The sequence below is a fragment of the Gymnodraco acuticeps genome, unplaced genomic scaffold (assembly GCF_902827175.1).
Source record: "Gymnodraco acuticeps unplaced genomic scaffold, fGymAcu1.1, whole genome shotgun sequence".
In the NCBI taxonomy this organism is placed as follows: Eukaryota; Metazoa; Chordata; class Actinopteri; order Perciformes; family Bathydraconidae; genus Gymnodraco; species Gymnodraco acuticeps.
This window is the reverse complement of record NW_022992193.1, coordinates 325,591-349,398: the sequence shown is the minus strand read 5'-3', so window position 1 is coordinate 349,398 and position 23,808 is coordinate 325,591. Positions and strand designations below refer to the sequence as shown.

Sequence of the window (23,808 nt, the reverse complement as noted above, 5' to 3'; positions counted from 1 at the left end):
TGTACTTTCTACTTCTTACATGTTGAACACAAATACCTGTACTTTCTACTTCTTACATGTTGAACACAAATACCTGTACTTTCTACTTCTTACATGTTGAACTCAAATACCTGTACTTTCTACTTCTTACATGTTGAACCCAAATACCTGTACTTTCTACTTCTTACATGTTGAACTCAAATACCTGTACTTTCTACTTCTTACATGTTGAACACGAATACCTGTACTTTCTACTTCTTACATGTTGAACACAAATACCTGTACTTTCTACTTCTTACATGTTGAACCCAAATACCTGTACTTTCTACTTCTTACATGTTGAACACGAATACCTGTACTTTCTACTTCTTACATGTTGAACACAAATACCTGTACTTTCTACTTTTTACATGTTGAACCCAAATACCTGTACTTTCTACTTCTTACATGTTGAACACAAATACCTGTACTTTCTACTTCTTACGTTTTGAACACAAATACCTGTACTTTCTACTTTTTACATGTTGAACCCAAATACCTGTACTTTCTACTTCTTACATGTTGAACCCAAATACCTGTACTTTCTACTTTTTACATGTTGAACCCAAATACCTGTACTTTCTACTTCTTACATGTTGAACACAAATACCTGTACTTTCTACTTCTTACATGTTGAACCCAAATACCTGTACTTTCTACTTCTTACATGTTGAACTCAAATACCTGTACTTTCTACTTCTTACATGTTGAACCCAAATACCTGTACTTTCTACTTCTTACATGTTGAACTCAAATACCTGTACTTTCTACTTCTTACATGTTGAACCCAAATACCTGTACTTTCTACTTTTTACATTTTGAACCCAAATACCTGTACTTTCTACTTCTTACATGTTGAACACAAATACCTGTACTTTCTACTTCTTACATGTTGAACCCAAATACCTGTACTTTCTACTTCTTACATGTTGAACTCAAATACCTGTACTTTCTACTTCTTACATGTTGAACACAAATACCTGTACTTTCTACTTCTTACATGTTGAACACGAATACCTGTACTTTCTACTTCTTACATGTTGAACCCAAATACCTGTACTTTCTACTTTTTACATGTTGAACCCAAATACCTGTACTTTCTACTTCTTACATGTTGAACACAAATACCTGTACTTTCTACTTCTTACATGTTGAACCCAAATACCTGTACTTTCTACTTCTTACATGTTGAACTCAAATACCTGTACTTTCTACTTCTTACATGTTGAACCCAAATACCTGTACTTTCTACTTCTTACATGTTGAACACAAAATACCTGTACTTTCTACTTCTTACATGTTGAAACCCAAATACCTGTACTTTCTACTTCTTACATGTTGAACACAAATACCTGTACTTTCTACTTCTTACATGTTGAACACAAATACCTGTACTTTCTACTTCTTACATGTTGAACACGAATACCTGTACTTTCTACTTCTTACATGTTGAACACAAATACCTGTACTTTCTACTTCTTACATGTTGAACCCAAATACCTGTACTTTCTACTTCTTACATGTTGAACACGAATACCTGTACTTTCTACTTCTTACATGTTGAACACAAATACCTGTACTTTCTACTTCTTACATGTTGAACCCAAATACCTGTACTTTCTACTTCTTACATGTTGAACCCAAATACCTGTACTTTCTACTTCTTACATGTTGAACACGAATACCTGTACTTTCTACTTCTTACATGTTGAACACAAATACCTGTACTTTCTACTTTTTACATGTTGAACCCAAATACCTGTACTTTCTACTTCTTACATGTTGAACACAAATACCTGTACTTTCTACTTCTTACGTTTTGAACACAAATACCTGTACTTTCTACTTTTTACATGTTGAACCCAAATACCTGTACTTTCTACTTCTTACATGTTGAACCCAAATACCTGTACTTTCTACTTTTTACATGTTGAACCCAAATACCTGTACTTTCTACTTCTTACATGTTGAACACAAATACCTGTACTTTCTACTTCTTACATGTTGAACCCAAATACCTGTACTTTCTACTTCTTACATGTTGAACTCAAATACCTGTACTTTCTACTTCTTACATGTTGAACCCAAATACCTGTACTTTCTACTTCTTACATGTTGAACTCAAATACCTGTACTTTCTACTTCTTACATGTTGAACCCAAATACCTGTACTTTCTACTTTTTACATTTTGAACCCAAATACCTGTACTTTCTACTTCTTACATGTTGAACACAAATACCTGTACTTTCTACTTCTTACATGTTGAACACAAATACCTGTACTTTCTACTTCTTACATGTTGAACACGAATACCTGTACTTTCTACTTCTTACATGTTGAACACAAATACCTGTACTTTCTACTTCTTACATGTTGAACCCAAATACCTGTACTTTCTACTTCTTACATGTTGAACACAAATACCTGTACTTTCTACTTCTTACATGTTGAACACAAATACCTGTACTTTCTACTTCTTACATGTTGAACCCAAATACCTGTACTTTCTACTTCTTACATGTTGAACACAAATACCTGTACTTTCTACTTCTTACATTGTGAACCCAAATACCTGTACTTTCTACTTCTTACATTTTGAACACAAATACCTGTACTTTCTACTTCTAACATGTTGAACCCAAATACCTGTACTTTCTACTTCTTACATTTTGAACACAAATACCTGTACTTTCTACTTCTTACATGTTGAACTCAAATACCTGTACTTTCTACTTCTTACATGTTGAACCCAAATACCTGTACTTTCTACTTTTTACATGTTGAACCCAAATACCTGTACTTTCTACTTCTTACATGTTGAACACAAATACCTGTACTTTCTACTTCTTACATGTTGAACACAAATACCTGTACTTTCTACTTCTTACATGTTGAACACGAATACCTGTACTTTCTACTTCTTACATGTTGAACACAAATACCTGTACTTTCTACTTCTTACATGTTGAACCCAAATACCTGTACTTTCTACTTCTTACATGTTGAACTCAAATACCTGTACTTTCTACTTCTTACATGTTGAACCCAAATACCTGTACTTTCTACTTCTTACATGTTGAACACAAATACCTGTACTTTCTACTTCTTACATGTTGAACCCAAATACCTGTACTTTCTACTTCTTACATGTTGAACACAAATACCTGTACTTTCTACTTCTTACATGTTGAACACAAATACCTGTACTTTCTACTTCTTACATGTTGAACACGAATACCTGTACTTTCTACTTCTTACATGTTGAACACAAATACCTGTACTTTCTACTTCTTACATGTTGAACCCAAATACCTGTACTTTCTACTTCTTACATGTTGAACACGAATACCTGTACTTTCTACTTCTTACATGTTGAACACAAATACCTGTACTTTCTACTTTTTACATGTTGAACCCAAATACCTGTACTTTCTACTTCTTACATGTTGAACACAAATACCTGTACTTTCTACTTCTTACGTTTTGAACACAAATACCTGTACTTTCTACTTTTTACATGTTGAACCCAAATACCTGTACTTTCTACTTCTTACATGTTGAACCCAAATACCTGTACTTTCTACTTTTTACATGTTGAACCCAAATACCTGTACTTTCTACTTCTTACATGTTGAACACAAATACCTGTACTTTCTACTTCTTACATGTTGAACCCAAATACCTGTACTTTCTACTTCTTACATGTTGAACCCAAATACCTGTACTTTCTACTTCTTACATGTTGAACTCAAATACCTGTACTTTCTACTTCTTACATGTTGAACCCAAATACCTGTACTTTCTACTTCTTACATGTTGAACTCAAATACCTGTACTTTCTACTTCTTACATGTTGAACCCAAATACCTGTACTTTCTACTTTTTACATTTTGAACCCAAATACCTGTACTTTCTACTTCTTACATGTTGAACACAAATACCTGTACTTTCTACTTCTTACATGTTGAACACAAATACCTGTACTTTCTACTTCTTACATGTTGAACACGAATACCTGTACTTTCTACTTCTTACATGTTGAACACAAATACCTGTACTTTCTACTTCTTACATGTTGAACCCAAATACCTGTACTTTCTACTTCTTACATGTTGAACACAAATACCTGTACTTTCTACTTCTTACATGTTGAACACAAATACCTGTACTTTCTACTTCTTACATGTTGAACCCAAATACCTGTACTTTCTACTTCTTACATGTTGAACACAAATACCTGTACTTTCTACTTCTTACATTGTGAACCCAAATACCTGTACTTTCTACTTCTTACATGTTGAACACAAATACCTGTACTTTCTACTTCTTACATGTTGAACACAAATACCTGTACTTTCTACTTCTTACATTGTGAACCCAAATACCTGTACTTTCTACTTCTTACATTTTGAACACAAATACCTGTACTTTCTACTTCTAACATGTTGAACCCAAATACCTGTACTTTCTACTTCTTACATTTTGAACACAAATACCTGTACTTTCTACTTCTTACATGTTGAACTCAAATACCTGTACTTTCTACTTCTTACATGTTGAACCCAAATACCTGTACTTTCTACTTTTTACATGTTGAACCCAAATACCTGTACTTTCTACTTCTTACATGTTGAACACAAATACCTGTACTTTCTACTTCTTACATGTTGAACACAAATACCTGTACTTTCTACTTCTTACATGTTGAACACAAATACCTGTACTTTCTACTTCTTACATGTTGAACACAAATACCTGTACTTTCTACTTCTTACATGTTGAACACGAATACCTGTACTTTCTACTTCTTACATGTTGAACACAAATACCTGTACTTTCTACTTCTTACATGTTGAACCCAAATACCTGTACTTTCTACTTCTTACATGTTGAACACAAATACCTGTACTTTCTACTTCTTACATGTTGAACACAAATACCTGTACTTTCTACTTCTTACATGTTGAACCCAAATACCTGTACTTTCTACTTCTTACATGTTGAACACAAATACCTGTACTTTCTACTTCTTACATTTTGAACCCAAATACCTGTACTTTCTACTTTTTACATGTTGAACCCAAATACCTGTACTTTCTACTTCTTACATGTTGAACACAAATACCTGTACTTTATACTTCTTACATGTTGAACCCAAATACCTGTACTTTCTACTTCTTACATGTTGAACACAAATACCTGTACTTTCTACTTCTTACATGTTGAACACAAATACCTGTACTTTCTACTTCTTACATTTTGAACCCAAATACCTGTACTTTCTACTTCTTACATGTTGAACACAAATACCTGTACTTTCTACTTCTTACATTTTGAACACAAATACCTGTACTTTCTACTTCTAACATGTTGAACTCAAATACCTGTACTTTCTACTTCTTACATGTTGAACCCAAATACCTGTACTTTCTACTTTTTACATGTTGAACCCAAATACCTGTACTTTCTACTTCTTACATGTTGAACACAAATACCTGTACTTTCTACTTCTTACATGTTGAACCCAAATACCTGTACTTTCTACTTCTTACATGTTGAACCCAAATACCTGTACTTTCTACTTCTTACATGTTGAACTCAAATACCTGTACTTTCTACTTCTTACATGTTGAACCCAAATACCTGTACTTTCTACTTCTTACATGTTGAACCCAAATACCTGTACTTTCTACTTCTTACATTTTGAACACAAATATCTGTACTTTCTACTTCTAACATGTTGAACTCAAATACCTGTACTTTCTACTTCTTACATGTTGAACCCAAATACCTGTACTTTCTATTTCTCACATGTTGAACACAAATACCTGTACTTTCTATTTCTCACATTTTGAACTCAAATACTTGTACTTTCTACTTCTCACATGTTGAACACAAATACCTGTACTTTCTACTTCTTACATGTTGAACTCAAATACCTGTACTTTCTACTTCTTACATGTTGAACACAAATACCTGTACTTTCTACTTCTTACATGTTGAACACAAATACCTGTACTTTCTACTTCTTACATGTTGAACTCAAATACCTGTACTTTCTACTTCTCTCATTTCCCAAACAGCTGGTTCCTTTAGTCTGAATGTGTGTTTGATGCGTGATCATTATTCTTTAGAGTCATTGCGTGCCTATTGATTTGAACACGATCCGCGTATCCATCATTTCCTGGTCTTCTCTAAAGAAGAGGGACCAATGGAAACGTTGTCATGTTGCCGTTGTTCAGCATGGAAACATTCATTAGCTAACAATGACGTTATTGTTCTATTAATATAACAGGGTATATGCAGGAATCCTGAAGTCAAATGTAAGAGCTTTTAAGACCTTTTTTAAGACCCTTTCCATACATTTTAAGACCTCATCGCCACTTGGAGTTTTAACCGGTTACATAACGCATAACATAACGGTGGTGAAAAAATGACCTTAAAATAAATCAATCTTCACTATTCTATAACGTTTGGCAAGTTGAGATCAACACATGATGTATCGACTTGGAGGAAAATAAAGAAATGACATTAGACAACATGACAGGAAGATGAAAGGTTAGGTCATCCGTACCTGGACCGGGTCCTGTGGCGGTGTGGACTGGACGGGGGGCTGGTCCTGGATCTGGGACGGTGGTGTCTGGAGCGGAAGTTCCTCCTCACGGAACGGGAATGTGAACGTGACCGGGAACGAGAACTCCTCCTGCCGAGGCTCTCCTGACCTCCTAGTGCTTTTTTGGAACTGTCCTGTAAAGAAGGGAGACGTTTGTCACACACTCGTTCCACCAACAAGTCCATGTATAACACTTGGTTTAAGTCTTAAGATCAGCATTATAGCTATGGCTGGCTATTATCCAGAACAAAAGTGTACTCCTAAAGAAAAGTCGTTTTTTCCCCCCAGAATTCTTTACATTTACTTTGTGACATCTTTAATCAGGCACCAGAAATGTGTGAATCTCACTAAATTCAAATGGTTTTTTAAGCTAGCCGTCCAATTACACAAAGCTCTTATACTTATGTTTAAGGTTTTAAACCCTAATTGATGAAGTCTGTATGTGATATCAACATTTTTACCTGTTTAGGAATAATATCAGGCAGCTCCACTCGTCGCCTTGGTGACACGCTTTGACCCCCTTCCCTCTGCTTGGACACCACTTCTGAATCTGAGGAGTTGTCGTCATCTTTCCTGCTTCTCTTCTTTTTTTTCTTTTTCTTTTTCTTCTTCTTCTTCCCCGATGAGTGCCGCTTGTGGCCTCTGGACTTGTTCTGGTCTTCCTCACCTGGACACACAGTGCAGCAGCTCTGTGCCATGGTTCGTACGACTGGAATTACTGTGTGTGTCTTAAAGGGACCGTTTGAATAAGGAGATGAGGTACTTATGCATAGTCAATGCAGTTACTGCACAGAAGCAAAGCACTGCACACTTACTATGGACGGGGGCAGCGGCAAGCCATATTTGAGCTCCTCTAAGGTAAAAGCTAATCAGTTGTAGTGTATGTTATATTTAGCAAATGTGCCCTTTAAATCCAACAGGCACCTTTTGAAATAAACTATTATAATTCACAGAACGCAGGAGTTCCTGGCCGGTTGATGCCTACATGTGTTGTCTGTGTTATTTGTGTGACCGTAGTGTATGAAATGTTAGATGGATTCACCAAAGTCAGACTGATTGATGGAGGCAGTGGAAAGGGCTGTTTGGCGTACCGGTAAATAGAGAAAATGTGCTAAAAATAGTGTACACTTGAACTAATATTCATTATTTTAGTCTTCCTTTCATTTGGCTTAAATACATGTTATTGCTCACCAACTTCCAAAGCAGTACATTGCTTAACCTCTGTGCTGATTCTGCAACATATAGGGGTGCTGACCCCCCCAGTGGGTAACACACTGACTTTGATAAGCACCTCATACAGCACCACTTCCAAACTATCCCTTTAAGAGGTGGTCGGTTTGATAAGACACATAACATGATAACTAATCAAACATATCAACACTGTATCAAATTCTCCATGAAAAGGGAATTTGACACTTGATATGTAAAATATAGAGTGGTGAGCACAGCATGAATGTATGAATGATGTACATTTAAATGATTAGAGACTTACCTTGCTCCTTCTCTGCCTCTGTTGGCGTCCCTTTTCTGCAAAACAATGATACAACCCTGGGTTAGGAACATTTTTAAAAAAAAGGGTCAGGTCCAGTCGCAGATAATATCCCAGAGTAACTACCGTAGATCGAACATGACTTTAACATTTGTAGTACGATACGCACTTTCACAGTATGAATTATAAACTTAAATACAAAATTAAGTATACATAACGTTGCAATTACGTATCTGCCACTATGTTGTTTTGCACTACTCAATACTGCTCGTCATCACTGAACTGTTTTTTACATGAATTGTTTGACCGTCTATGTTTCCTGTAGTTATTGAATCGCTCTTTTTACTGCACTGTCAGCGTACAGTTTTATTATTATGCTGCTGTGTTTATTGCATTCTTGTAACTCTGGCACAACAATTTCCTTCGGGATGAATAAAGTCCTATCTTATCTTTTATAACTAAAGTATGGTTTACAGGTTAGCACCACTACACTATGTTAGAATAGCTTTGTGATTAGAAATAACATCAGCTGTGTGTTGTGTTTGTGTTTACTTGCACAGGTTTTAGTGCTCTTATCTAGTGACAGTATGATTATTAATCAGCCATCAGAGGTGGGCTTACTTTCTATAAAGGTGAATTCATGGAAGTGTTATCAAAAAGTTTCTTCTGACCTTGGCTGGAGTTTGGTTCCTCCGTCCTCCTCCGGCCCGGACTCGGAGCTGCTCTCCTCCTTCTCACGGTACCTCCTCTTCTTCTTACTTTTGTGTTTTTTGTGCTTCTTGTGTTTCTTTGGTGAGCCGCTGCACTTTAAATTGTCCTGTTTGTCTCTCTCTGAAGACTCTTGTTCTGCTCCGAACTGTTCAGTGCCATCTCCCACTCCTTCAGGGGAACTAATGGACACACAGAAAAAATATATGATTTAGTTGCATCTGTTAACTATCCAACACAGCATTCTTTTAAAATGTCCAATAACAGGATATCTAATAGTGACTTAAGAGGCCTGTCTCAAGAAGAGTTTACTTAATAGATGTTATGACTTAATCCCAGATTAGACACCATCTGACAAGATTGGGTTTATCATAATACAACAGCTTTAGCATATGGGCTAACTGCTCAGAAAGTCGAACGCCTGGAGTTTTAAAAAGTATATCTTTACACGAATAGTTGATGAAGTTATGCATGTCTTTCTCCCTAAGGAAGCATGTCGACAGCCAATCATCCACTTTGTAGGTAAACTTGTTGACACAGAATCCAGTGGTGTAAAGTAACTAAGTACAGTTACTAGAGTAATTCAATTTGTTGCTACTACTACAAAATTCACAAGCTACCCTGCAGTTTACAAAGTCATTAAAACTAGCAGCACCTTTGATAACACTTGAATGATCAATAATTATAAAACATGTCGTATATAATATTCTGACCAATCTGCACAATGACTACTCTACGTTTGGTACTTTAAGTATATTTAGATACATATAATGTTGTTGTTTTCCTTGAGTAACCTAACATAGGTGTCTAATTAGCATAGCATTAGCTCCTGTGCATTGTTTATGCTGTAACTAGAGCAGCAGCCGTCCGCTGTAACGGTAGCATGTTAGCTTAGCGCTGTACAGCAGCTACATGATGCTATTTAACCGTTACCAAAACACAACCATAACACAGCATGCACATACGTTTTGTCTTCATTCTGGTCTTCAATCTCTCTGATTTTATTCAGTATAAAATCCTGGAAAAATTTCTCTATGTTAGCCGCCATGTTTAAATGTGCGTCAATGTATAGGTCCGGGTAGGAACTGTTTCGTACACCGCTTAAGTTCCGGGTGGCAAAACGCGTTACGGTGCATTTGTCACATGGCGAAGTATTTTGTTATTATTAATAGTATTAGTTTGTATTGCGCGGTTTTTATGTGTGGGTTTTATACTTTTTACTGAGATTTTAGTTTGTGCTGTTATTTTTGAAATTATGCATTGAGTTAATTTGAACTAGTTGTATTTCCTGTTGCATGCTTTTATTTTTGAAATGTTAAGACTGTGATTTTAATCTTTACTTCCGCCATGCTGATTGAGTTTCCACAATTAGAAGCACCTGTTGGCAGTTTGTAGGTAAGATGTGGGAAGTAACTAAGCACATTTACTTGAGTATTTCCATTTTATGCTACTTTGTACTTCTACTCCACTACAATTCTGAGGTAAATGGTGTACTTTTACTCCACTACATGTATTTAATCCCTGTAGTTATTTTACAGATTTGGATTAATGATGTGAAATATAATCAAGTTTTAAATCAGACTTAATCTGTAGCTGAACATGAGTAAGGATTAGCATTTCCAAAGTGGAGTGGGTTGAAGAGGATTTAAAGATTCCCTCTTGTAAAAAAAAAAAACCTGTTAAAGCGGGACTAATAACACCTTTACCGAGGGGGCGGGACTAATTAAATGCACCATTCTTATTTAACCCAGCTTTAACCTGAGCAGGTGTCTTTTCAGGCAGAATAACAGATAGGTGATCCACGCTTTAGTTTCAAAGGAGTCTATCTGCATATCACATCTTCTTTCATTTTCAAATAGAATGGACACTTCCTTACTAAATGGCGTCAAAAGCAATGTGTCCATTACTCTCCTGCTGTAAATAAAAATGGACCACCATGACATGCCTCTGGACATGGCTCCTCCTGACCAGATGCATGGAAAGGTTCAGTGAAAACTAACTTATGCATTGGTCAGTTTGAATGGATGTAGCTACAGTGTCTCATACAGATATAGCTGTGCTAAGAATAGAGGCAATGATGTTTCCTCAAAGATACAATTCATAAAATAAAATCAGAAATCACAACTGTAGAAATATCTCCTTGGCATTTATTGTTATGCCAGCATTGAAATCCAGATTTGGTACAGTACAAGGCTATCCAGTATAACTGAGATCTAGGCAACAGTGATGGTCCAACAACAGTCACTCAAACTGCATGTTCATATATTAATACAACTTTTTTGTTCCAAGACAGGTTGGTCGAGAGATGAGTAATACAAATAAAAAAAGGTAAAAAGAAAGTGGTGACTATATGTCACAATGCTGCAGGTGAAAAGACGACATCAGTGTAACCCGGTAGAAATTATTTGAACCGATTAATATTTTTTGAAATGCCTGATTTTTTCTTTAATAATCTAGATTCTAATTTTCCAGGTACATAAAAGGGACATAAAAAAAAAAACAGACACATAAAAGGAAAAAACATCAGGAATGGTGAGAAAGTCCGGTGATTGTTTGTTGTGTTTGCACTTATTTTATGCCTTCATGATCAAAAAGCTGTTTTATTCAATGATATTTGTGGAAAATGAAGCATGGGCTGCTTTTTCAAACAAACCCTTAGAGTATATAACACAGAGCAAGAACCCACAGAAGTGCAGGACTCATGTTGATTAATTACATATTACAACCCTGTGAGGATATTATAAGTACATATACCAGGCACGCAGAAATGAAAGATTTATCACCTATTATTAACCTACTTGAAGTAAACATTTTTTTAAGAGGATCCTTTGGGCTGAGTCTCCACTTTTCCTCAGATTTGTGAAGATCTTGCCTCCATTTTAGTTTGGTCCACTGTGGCTTTATCCGAATGAACAGGTCTGTCGGAGCATCCGTGCAAAGGCTCATGGGACTTCCACAGCATGTGAGGTCTCGCGGAGATTCCTCCGTTACTCCTCGGCCTCCGCTGAATGCGCTCCCCTTCCCCCTCCTCCTCCTCCTCCTCCTAAGACATGACTCCGAACACGGGGTTGTGGCGGCAGATAGACGGGCCGATCTCCTCGTAGTCTTTCTTGGTGTGGCACACTTGGTAAAACTCAGGCTGCAGAAACACAAAAGATCCTGGTTAGTAAATGTCGTGGATTTAAAAACTAAAAGACAATAGAGAGGCAAAGTCCCGCCCATCTACCTCCGACCCATGGGACCTTATTTCGGAAAAACTATGGCCGTTTCTCAATCGCGAGTAAAACTGCTGCAGAGCAACTATTTCAAGTATACTACGTCAGGGGTTCCCAACCCCCGGTTGGTGTTACTGCCGGGCCGCGAAATAGCTGTGAGTTTATCGTAATATTTGCAGAATTATAAATATATAAAAATATTTTATCATAATATTTTTTTCAAAAAGTGTTTAATTTTTGCACCTATACCAGTCATATTATTTCATCCAGTAGCCTGGTTAAACTTTCACCAGAAAACTGTTAAAAATGCCATGGCTTTTATGATGTTCCGAGGGATTCTGCGGCTCAGCCTAAGGTCTCAGCCTCTCGTGCGCATGAGAAAGTTACCGGTGCGCCAAGTAGGAAGAGGAGCGCACAGGAGACAACCGTTTAATTGCAGACTGTTATGTTTATGTGGCAGTGCATACATTATTTGAGATATATTTGAAACTCGGACTTCATTTTAAGGACATGTCGGCCAGGGGTATAGAGCTATTTGTTTAAGCACCGGATTGGCAAAACAGGAGAGTAAACCAGTCTGCCTTGATCTATGAATTCATGTCCGGGACCTCACGGTATCTGCTGCCCGCAGCTGTTTTATAGAAGGAAAACCTCCTTCACTTCATGAAATGGCTGCAGCATCAGGAGGCAGTGGGACGTGTAACTCCGCCTCTGAGAAGTAAAGCACCAGCGGGTAAAGATGTGCCTTTTTACGCACCGCCTTCGCTGTGTTTACCTTCATCAGAACAGCTTAAGAGTGACTGCAGGCTGCTACGTGTTAACCACACACACACCTCTACACACATCGAACTGCCCGATTACTCCCCCTTTTATTAGTTTTATGAAGGAGATGTCCAGTCACCAAGGCGCATGATGTGTGTGTGTGTGTGTGTATGTGCTCTGCTCAGCTCTGTGTGTTTGTGTCTGTCCGACACCGGCATTTGTTTTCAAATGACCATGAACAGTAATTTACACACATCTGGCTAACTCCATAGGTAGCCTATATGCAGGTGTTCCCAAAATAAATTAGTTTAATCTTAATCTCGATGTAGTGCTAAATGCTGTCGGACGTGCACCGGAACAAACGTCACCATCATAATATCTTCTGAAAACAAATGCCACACACACACACACACACACACACACACACACACACACACACACACACACACACACACACACACACACACACACACACACACACACACACACACACACACACACACACACACACACACACACACACACACACACACACACACACACACACACACACACACACACACACACACACACACACACACACACACTATTGAAAAAAAACTGACATGCGGTTTTTCCCCCCCTGCGGTATATATTGCGGGGTTTTTTTAACCTGTTAAACCCCAAAGTCCCGGCGGGTACTTTACTTTTTTTTTCACAACAGTGTCTCAGGGGATCGTAATATTTAAGAACCTATTAATGTGTTATACCAGATTAACGGAAATAATCTCAGCTAACTGACGATACAAACCATTTTTACCAAAACAAAACACAAGTCTCATAAGAAGCATCTAAATGACCCCTGAGCGAAAAATACTAACGCACTTTGGCACAGAACTCAAGATAAAAGTACCCTTATTATTACTTTTCGTAGCTGCACATACAAGATATCCGATTAAAGCTGAGGTTCCACAGATTATTTAGGTATATAGTATCATCACTGAGTGATCTGAACTCGGACAGGGGAAGCAAACACAGACATCACAACACGTACCTTTACGTAGCTTCTAGGGGAGATGTCTCACCGTAGCTGTCAATCTGATCAAAAGACGTGTTCAATGGCATTAAAACGAGAAAGAAAAAACGCGGCTGAATCGGTTAATCCATAGGTTTTTAACGTCTCTGTATAAAAAAATGATTTAATTTATAATCCATAATTCCATTTTTATGTAAATATCGCAGAGCAAAAGTTAGCTGCTAATGGTAGCCACCAGAGTGGCTGCTGCTTCCGGTCTTGGCTATGCGTCAGTCCAGCGCAGTCTAACACACACCCACATTACCAAATAAGGAGTGAGAGTGACGCGTAGCCAAAACCGGAAGCTGCATACACTCTGGTGGCTACCATTAGCAGCTAACTGTTGTGCTCCGATTTTTACATACAAATGGAATTATGGATTATAAACAATTGCTTCAAAGCCACAGATACATTATCAACCGATTCAGCCGCGTTTTTTCTTTCTCATTTTAATGCCATTGAACACGTCTTTTGATCAGATTGACAGCTACGGTGAGACGATCTCCCGTAAAAGGTACGTGTTGTGATGTCTGTTTGCTTCCCCTGTTGCGAGATCGGATCGCTTAGATACTATACTTAAATAATCTGTGGAGTCTCAGCTTTAATCGGATATATGGTATGTGCAGTTTCGATAAGTAATAAGGGTATCTTTATTTTGAATTCTGTGCTAAAGTGCGTTAGCATTTATTTTTTTAAATGAATAAAACCGCACGTCCCTGCGGTGTGAATACCGCACATGCGCATACCGCGGTTATCGCCATGACACACACACACACACACACACACACACACACACACACACACACACACACACACACACACACACACACACACACACACACACACACACACACACACACACACACACACACACACACCTTGTTATCCCATGATTATCCGTAAATCATACAAACAAAACCAAAACGTTGATTTATCTATTTTGGTTTAAAAACTGAATAACGTCGGTTTTTTGGTTTTCCGAAAAACCAAAAAACGACACTGGTTCGTTTTTAAACATTAATATGTTTTGGATGCATATTGTTCTAGTATTTGTTCAGGCTGTTACATAGGCTACAATTAGCCTCTGTTGCTACCTGCTGGTGGTGAGTAAATATTAAAATCAGTTAAAATTGACAACCGGACCGCGATTTCGTTTTAATGTATCTGCCGGTCCTTGGCACAATAAAGGTTGGGAACCCCTGTATTACGTCATCGAGTGGCGCCGAAGGACTGTTTAAATGCATGTTAAATGCCCAGCATTCTGCGCCACTCTATGACGTAGTATACTTGAAATAGTTGCTCTGCAGCAGGTGTACTCGCGACTGAGAAACGGCCTATGTATTGAAGTCAATGGGGAGAGAAAACGTATCTTTCGATCCCGTTTGAATTGCGAATTACACACATGATGTTTGTCAATCTTAAAAAATATTTTCAATGACAAAAAAGTCACAGTTTGTCGTAAAACTGTTGAAATATAAGACTATGAAAAATATGCAACTAGAAAGACTACAAATCCCAGAATCCCGGTCCCGCATGCTGGCTCTTAGGAACAGACTAACTCCCCTTGTGTGTATGCACAGCTCTCAACGTGCCCAGACTTGTAGTGTTTTTCACCTCTTTTAATACTTTTCTCCTCATTCTGAAAGAAAGAAGTGAAGTGTTTCAACGTGACGGCCGTCTTGGTGTGTGGTGCGAGACGGGAGATGTAGTTCATTGAGCGGTTTCACAAAAAAGTGTTACTTCACAGTTTTACGACACGATTATTTATTTTTTTACTTGCAAAATTATCTTTTCAATTGGCAAACATCATATGTGTAATTTGTGGCACAATTCAAACGGGATCGAAAAAGATAATCTTTCTCTCGCCATTGACTTCAATACATAATTTTTCCGAAATAAGGTCCCATTGAGGTCCCCCGGAAAGGGAGGGACTTCGCCTCTCTATATGTGCTGTGTTTTGGTTGAATAGACTATATGGAAAAAACGTTTACTCTTTATTTTGTTCAAGTGGAACTCTCAATGGTGTAACAGTTTCAATTCATTCTTGAAACCTGAAGCAGCAGGAGGGATGATTATGTGTCGTTAGAGCAGCTCGAAAAACTGATTTGATACTCACAGTAGACGCCAGCATTGATCCTCCGAACCACACGGCGTACCTCTGCATGTGATGAGTGATGACTTGCACATCGATGGGCTTGGGCTGCAAAACAGAAAAATAACTCGATAATAAAAAACACCACTTCCTGTAGACTTCCCTGAAAAAAATTCTGGCTATATATGCAGGGTTTATAAAAACTTCTCTTAAAAGGTCTCCCAACATGCTATTTTTAGGCATATATTATGGGTCTCTATAAATATATATATATATATATATATACACACATATATATATAAATATATACAAATATATAAAAAACATGTCTATGATGTGTTTAGCTCAAAATACCAAACAGATCATGCATTTTAGACATCCCTCATATCCCTCCATTTCAGCCCTGTTAGAGAACTGCTGATTCTAGGTCAGTAGCTGCTGGCCCCGCCCCCTTTGGAGCATTGTGAGCTCCAGAGAGAAGAGAGAGATGTCTACCGGCAGATACAGCTAAATGCTGCTGTGATGAAACGCCATATCCTGTTCTAAACCACATCAAGGATTATTTCTGAAACAGTATGGAGCTCAAATGCTTTTTCTCTCTCAGGTGAGTTCCTTTCTATATCCTGCTTTTTTACACATACTCTCTCCAGTACAGGTTAGCTCAGAGTGTTAGCGATGCTTGCTAATGCAAACAAAGACCACACTATTTCCAAAACACGTCGTGCATTGTTTCTGATAGCGACGTTTCTGACAGGGCCGTGGACGTAAAGCCAGCTCACATTTCTGATATTACGTCATATCGGACGCAAATCTGGATCAGCTCCGTTGTACCCCCGTTTTTAGAGATTTGGGTAGGGAGGGAAAGAGAGAGGGTTTTGTTTTCTGACACTTTGTGAGTTCCCTGACACACCGGGGACACACATTTATGCAGTGGCGGCCGGCCCATAGGGGCGCCGCTCCCCCTCTTCCCACATTACAAAATAAATAAAAGTAAACAAATATATATTTAAAAAATATATATATTTATTTTTATTTTTAATAAACAAGGTAAATATTATATAATTGGTATCAGTAAAATGTATAATCTACAATAAAATCTCGTTTACAATGGTGTTACGATGTCTAAAGTTACTGATAAATCACATGTTTCCTGCCTGGCCTTGCCCGTGTATCATTACCCTCTCTCGTCTGGGCGCTATGCACAGCGCCCAGACGAGAGTGCAGCAAGTGCAGCAGAAGCCAACTGTTGCAATCTTTAAACTATGCCGCCGAAACATAATTTAAGCCAATCAGCGTTGTCAAATCTGATGGTCACAGGGCGCCTACGTCAGCGCCCGGTGCAGTCTGTGAGTTGTTTGGACTCGTATCCAAGGAGACAAAACAGGAAGCCATCATACACTCTGGAAGCTATCATTAGCAGCTAATATGAAAACTCCGTTTTTTACATAAAAATGGAATTATGGATTATCAATAATTTGTTCAAAGTGACAGACACATTGGATTAACCTTCAGCCGGTTAAATGGGAATGAAATCATTTTAAGTAATTTTGTGTGTTCCCAAAGCCCCGGTGTTCTGCAGTTTATGTGGGCCTACTGTACTGTTGCACAGTTTATACTGTAGAAACTATTTCCAGGACAAGGTGTTTGGAAGTTATGGAAGATTCATAGCTAACCACACTGAAGATTATGGAGGTATTGATCAGTCTTCTCATATTTTTAAGCCTCAATTTGTCCTCCCCTCCCCCCCTTTTTTGGTCACCATTTCCACAGCCCCACCTAAAATATTTTCCACCAGCCGCCACTGCATTTATGTAAAAAGACATCAAAAAGTGCATTTTGCATGATAGGAGACCTTTAATGCATTACAAAAGACGTCATGTGTCCTCACCTTCAACTTGCCGCCGCTCAGCTCCTCGCTCATCTTCAGCCGTGCGTCCACAGTCCTCTTCAGGTCCCTCTGCATGCGTCTGCCGAAGTCCCTGAACATGGTGGAGCCTCCGGACAGCACGATGTTCTGCAACACAGGGAGGTGGAGATGTTACATAAAGCAGACTTAAACAGACATAGGAACTGTAGCAGCTGGAGGCGTGTTCCTGCACCTTGTACAGAGGACGTCTGACATCGATGGGGCAGTTCTGGATCACTTCGTCCACCACCTCTGAGATCGGCTGGGTGAAGTCTGGGTTAGCGAACTGGACGAGACAAAATAGCCAGAAAACGTAAATTAGAGATTTGCACATCAGCAACAATTCTGCTTATTTAAAATCATTTTTTGTTCGTGTTATACCTCAGGGTGGAAGAAGATCTCGGGCCCCAGGAAGCGCTCGTAGCCAACATCGATGGTGAACTCTTTCTTTGAGATGGAGTTGATGCCGGTGTACTGTTTGATCCACTTGGAGCCGTCTGTGTCATACTTGTTGAACTCCTTAACCAGGTCAGGGCACACGTAGCTGTACCGCTCCTGAAAAACAAAACCATTAATACATGTGAAATATCTGCTGTGAAGGTGAGAGATATGCTTTGGCTGCGGTGCTGCTCTCTAGTGGCCTATCTGAGAAATACATGATAGGGACATCAAAGTCTTAATACAACCATTAATATCTATTGAGGGTGCTGCTTCCGTTTGCAGTGAAGAATCAGACGTATTGCAGTCAGTCTTGCATTTTGAGTCATGCTCTGTTTGACCTTTGATGACCTGTGGAGTCAACACTTTTATACATAGCTGCACCGGGTAGGAATTTTGTGAGACACACATTTTAAATGTAGGATAGATTTAGGTGAGTATCACTTTAAGAGTTTAACAGCCACACTCAACATTAGATATTCCTCCCATCTTGCCACTTTACTTTGAAACATCAAATATTTGCACTTAAATGTAAACACTTGGGGCCATCTCCGTTTTCTTTTTAACATTTTAAAAGTTCTATTAAATGCAGAAACACTGACCTTGACAGCTTTAGCCGTCTCCAGGGATTGTTCTGGAGGTATCCCCACCTCCCGCTCCCTCAGCAGCTGTTGGGTGAAGTACGTGATGTCTCGGCCAGCGATGGGGATGTGCTTGATGCAGCTACCAATGACGTAGCCTTCAGCCTGGAATACAAACATGCATTAGTTTAAGGTTAGTGGGATCAAAGATAATCCCTAAAAGAGCACCACTTACCACTGGGATGACGTGTGTGACTCCGTCTCCACTGTCAATCACCGTCCCAGTCAGCGTCCGCTCCCCCACCTGTCTGGATGTCCAGGAGGCAGCCAGCGCCAGGACAGCCTGAAGCAGAAAATGTATATTTTAAATCATTATGTGTTGGTTGATCAGAATCAGAATTATTTGTCCCGCAACGGAGACATTCACGGTACAACAACACCAGAAGCATAGTGCAGATAAAGTTACAAAAAAAATAGACTTACATAAAAAGGTAAGCACACATTATAAAAAAAAAATAGCAGATAAGTATACCATGGTAAATTAAACTAAGTAGCAGTATATTTTTCTAAAAGGTGATCATATACAATTATAGAAGTAGCTGGTACTGTTTAAAGATAGTCAATAAATAGAAAAATAAAGCATATATTGCACAAAGTGTAGAAACAGTTAATAGAAATGCCGAATGACTACACTCTGCAGAACTTCTTAAAAAGCACACTGTGAAACTGGAAAAGAAGAAGTGGAAATCTGCAGTTCCCCATTGAACGTCTGAATCACAACACATTCTGAGAGTCAAGTCCAATTCTATCTAGAACCCACAAGTCTGCTTTCACATTTGCAAAGAGTGGTTCTCTATTAGGGCTGAACGATTAATCGATTTTAAATCGAAATCGCGATTTGAAATGATGCGATTATCAAATCGCAAAGCCTATGATTTTTTTTTAACTTTTTTTTTGTTGTTCTTCTTGTGTGTTAGTCATCCACACCAATCAGAAGTGCTGTGCTCCACATGTACCAGCCATTGTTAACCAATCAGAAGTGGCTCATGATAGAAGGTGATTGACAGATTGATCCAATCACCTGCAAAGTATTTTTGAATCTGAGTTGAATCTGAGTCAGGTTAGTAATGCTCCATCACATGTTTCTATTACAGGGTGAATCTTAAACTGAAGCTTGACTTTAAAGCAACCCAACGGAAGTTTCATGTAAGTTTAGTCCTTTCACTCGTAGCTCGGGCTGCGGGGGTGCTAGAGACGGGAGCACTTTGATACGACCTTCCTAGCCGGAGATATGGCCGCATTTTACAATAAACTTCCGTTGGGTCGCTTAAAAACAAATATCGCAAACCGAATCGCAATATCCGTCAGAAAAATCGCAATTACATTATTTCCCCAAATCGTGCAGCCCTATCCTCTATATGCGTAATGCCTTATCAGGAAGTAAATACTGATTGGCTGTTAGCAATGTGGCTGACGTCATGTGTTAGTTCATGTTTGTGACTTACCTGAACAGCGATGTAGAGACCCGGGACATTGAAGGACTCGAACATGATCTCTGCTGTGTACTCTCTGTTTTCTGGTGTGTTGAGGGGAGGCTCTGTCTACAGAGAGAGAGAGAGAATACTGATGTAAATACCGAATGCCTTTGACACTGTTCTACGTTAAAAGGACTATATCATTGTTGGTCTTACCAAAAGAAAGTAGTGGTCTTCAGGTTCTGCCCGCAGATACTTGAATATGATCTGCTCCATGAATCTCTCCATCAGGTCCCAGTCCTCCACTATTCCGTGACGGATGGGCCACTGGGAATAAAAAGGATAACATGTCTAAATCAAACCGCTTCACAACAGAAGCATCCATTCTGGCTCATTTGAAATGTCCCGTCTACCTTTGTTGCATATGATGGTTTGTCGATGGCTTCGTCCCCGATGAAGAAGTCCAGGTCATCGACTCCCTTCATCATCCTTCGCTGGGCCTGGTCTCCAACCTTGGCTGATTCTTTGATTGCGATACCTGGAGATGATTATACACATTTAAATCATAATCCTGGAATTAATTAGACATGTGTTCGTCTGTTAGCTCTTTCTGTGACTCTTTTAAAGCGGGTTACAAAGATGTGTCCCCTTTTCAAGCCAAGTAGTTCAAAGAAAAAACCTTGATTATGTTTCTATTGATTAACAGACATTGTATACATATTAATATAAATAATACATACATTAGTAGGCTATACTTAGAGTCCATTTATAATAAGATCCAGCTAAAATAACAATTATTTGATCAAATGTAATTCCTGTTTTGTTTATTTTCTCATTTACTTACATGAAGGTATGATGAACTGTGGTTCTGTATTCCCTGCATAACCAAGCTTTGTGTAGCTAAAAAGGAAACAGTAGGAGGATAATGCTTTGGTTACAGCTCATTAATATAGTGTTTGCTGGAAACTACAGACGCAGTTACAACCCAAATAATCTGGATAAATGCTTTTTGCTATGAGGATTGTCCAGGAAGTTACTATTAGCTTCGGTAGCTAGTAGCAGCTAACTGCAACGATAACGTAGCATTGAGATTAAAAGCATTACAAATAACACAGGCAGGCATTTTGGCTTGCAACTTCGCAGCACCAACCTCGTCTCTAAAGGCAATATTAGAATAAAATAGAAAATCGACGTGGCTAAGTAACATTAGCATCGTTCGGGCTACTCAGCTAGACGGGGCGTTAGCTGGAAGTTTGACAGCCGCTTATGAAAAGCAGGCTAAAGCTAGCTAGCCTTCTATTGTTGTCACTTACCCCGTGCCACAGTCAACAACACAAGCCGGTAGCCGACCAGCCATGCTTGCTCTTCTTTAATCTATCTACAAGAGAATATATCAGGCGCTCGATAAGAACGGATATGTTAACAGTAACTGATGTAAATCTCAGCAGCCTGAATGAATAGCAGAACGGGCGATTCAGGAACGCTTCCGGGTTTGATGAATGTGTCTTCCAGTGCAGAGTCAGCAGCTTCAGAGGCGCAATGCTGACGCCCAGTGGACAGAGACTGTTACTGCATGATGATGGAGTGATGTGGAAAAGGGGGCGAAATGTTGAATTGATTGTTAAAAAAGTACAGCAGCAGGGCAGGCTATTGAAAAGGTTGAAGCTTGGGCACTGGAATGGGGTATTAGGTTTTCAGAAGGGAAAACAAAAGTAGTTTTCTTTACCAAAAGGAAAGTGAGCAATCAAATCAGCCTTAAGTTGTATGGTCAAGTTGATTGCTTTAAATTAGGGCCGGGACTCGATTAAAAAAATTAATCTAATTAATTAGAGGCTTTGTAATTAATTAATCGAAATTAATCGCATTTTTAATCGCATATAAATATTTGACCTGAGAACAGTGAGAAGCAATTTTTTTCGCATGGATTTTAGTATACCATTAGGCGCATTCACACTGCAGTACTTTTCCCACAAAGGTTCATGAGAATTTAGTTCATGAGAACTCTTTGAACCTGGGGGAGGATTAGGCAAATGAAGCCGCTGACGTCACTTCTTCTTCTTCTGCTTTGGGTTTACTGGCAGGCCGCAAACCACTTCACGGCGTATACTGCCGCCCAAAGTCCCCGGCCGGAAGTCCCCGGAGTTGGGGACTGGCTTCAGTAGAAGCTGCTGGGAGTCCCAGCAGCTTCTACTGAAGCCTTCCGAGTAAATCGCCAGAACGCCGACACCTCCTCATCTCCACCGCTCCCATGTTTTATTTTGTGTTGCCATAAGTTAGTCTCTCTGCGTTTCTGCGCTGGGCTAATGCTAATAATGCTAATGCGAGGATAATAAAATGGCGGCTTCACAAAACTTTTTGGGAGTTTTACGGGGCGTGGTTTGCAATCCGCCCAGCCAATCAGAAATATAGCTCTTTTCTCACAAGAGAGACGTACGAAAGTCCCTGCTCTCTAGCAGGGACTTTCGTGCGGGTAAAAAGGTTCTCATGAACTAATTTTAGTACCGGCTCTTTTTGGTGTGAACGCGATAAAAGAGGCTAACGTCCACGCTAGCTTCCACGCTAGCTGCTATATGTTTTGCATTGAGGTGATACTTGAGGCTTGATGTGCTGCGGTGATATGCGAATTCCTTTTTGCATAATTTGCACACAACCGTGCTCTTATCGACGCTTCCATCCGTCCGTTTTTTAAAACAACATTTCCCACTGTTGTTCACTGTGGTTTGTTGTTGTCTGAAGTCATGAACGTTAGTTGGTGCTCCAGTATAATCGGTACGCCTGAAACTCATCCAGTGAGAAACGTTCCACGGTGCAAAAATAAGTGCGATTAAAATGCGTTAATTTTTTTAACGCGTTAATTTTTGTGTAATTAATTAATCTTAATTAACGCGTTAAAGTCCCGGCCCTACTTTAAATATTTCTTATTTGATATGAACTGTACCTGGGTTAGTGCATAACGTACTAAAGATTTGTCAAGAGAGGGAAAAGCGACAAATGAAAAGTTTTGGTTGGACTATAGGAAATATGGTGCATGAGCTAGGAGTAGCTAACGCAGAGATAAATCCAACAGTGTGTCACGATCTGTCTGTGTTGTGTTTTGTCTTGTCTAGATCTGTCTTTGGTTTTCTGTCTGCGTTGTGTCTTGTCTAGATCTGTATTTGGTTTTCTGTCTGCATTGTGTTTTGTCTTGTTTAGATCTGTCTGTGGTTCCCTGTCGTTAGTTTCCCTGGTGTGTCTAATTTACCCGATTGTGTTCACCTGGTGTCCCTGTGTTTTCTCCTCCCTCCTCACCTGTGTCTTGTTTGTATGATCAGTCTTTTGTGTATTTAAGTTCTGGTTTTTCTGTCTTTGTTGGTTCGTCTTGTGTAATGACTTGGTCTGCGGTGAGTGTTCTGTTCAGTCTTTGTTAATAGTTTAGCCTTGAACTAAAGGAGTTATTTTTGTCACTTTAATCTGCAT

General features: G+C 38.9%; 2 protein-coding genes across 4 annotated transcripts in view; both read right to left on the bottom strand.

Annotated features, from left to right (window-relative positions):
• Positions 1-9,900, bottom strand: part of LOC117539358 (protein SON) — a 34,493-nt gene extending 24,593 nt beyond the window's left edge. For all 3 annotated transcript variants that reach the window (XM_034205514.1, XM_034205516.1, XM_034205515.1), the window contains exons 1-5: positions 9,795-9,900; positions 8,793-9,011; positions 8,125-8,159; positions 7,094-7,299; positions 6,594-6,766 (exon numbers count right to left, since the gene is read on the bottom strand). In XM_034205514.1, the coding sequence (XP_034061405.1) occupies positions 6,594-6,766; positions 7,094-7,299; positions 8,125-8,159; positions 8,793-9,011; positions 9,795-9,877 (716 nt within the window). In that variant the 5' untranslated portion in view covers positions 9,878-9,900. The remainder of the gene's footprint in view (positions 1-6,593; positions 6,767-7,093; positions 7,300-8,124; positions 8,160-8,792; positions 9,012-9,794) is intronic.
• Positions 9,901-10,954: 1,054 nt separating this feature from the next.
• Positions 10,955-21,885, bottom strand: LOC117539357 (actin-related protein 3). The gene is made up of 12 exons (XM_034205513.1): positions 21,666-21,885; positions 21,197-21,252; positions 20,766-20,890; positions 20,569-20,679; positions 20,383-20,478; positions 19,113-19,220; positions 18,899-19,042; positions 18,240-18,413; positions 18,052-18,144; positions 17,841-17,966; positions 15,977-16,060; positions 10,955-11,968 (listed from the first exon to the last, which is right to left on the bottom strand). The coding sequence occupies exons 1-12, from the start codon at positions 21,707-21,709 to the stop codon at positions 11,873-11,875; spliced, it is 1,257 nt and encodes a 418-aa protein (XP_034061404.1). The 5' UTR covers positions 21,710-21,885; the 3' UTR covers positions 10,955-11,872.
• Positions 21,886-23,808: the final 1,923 nt, after the last annotated feature.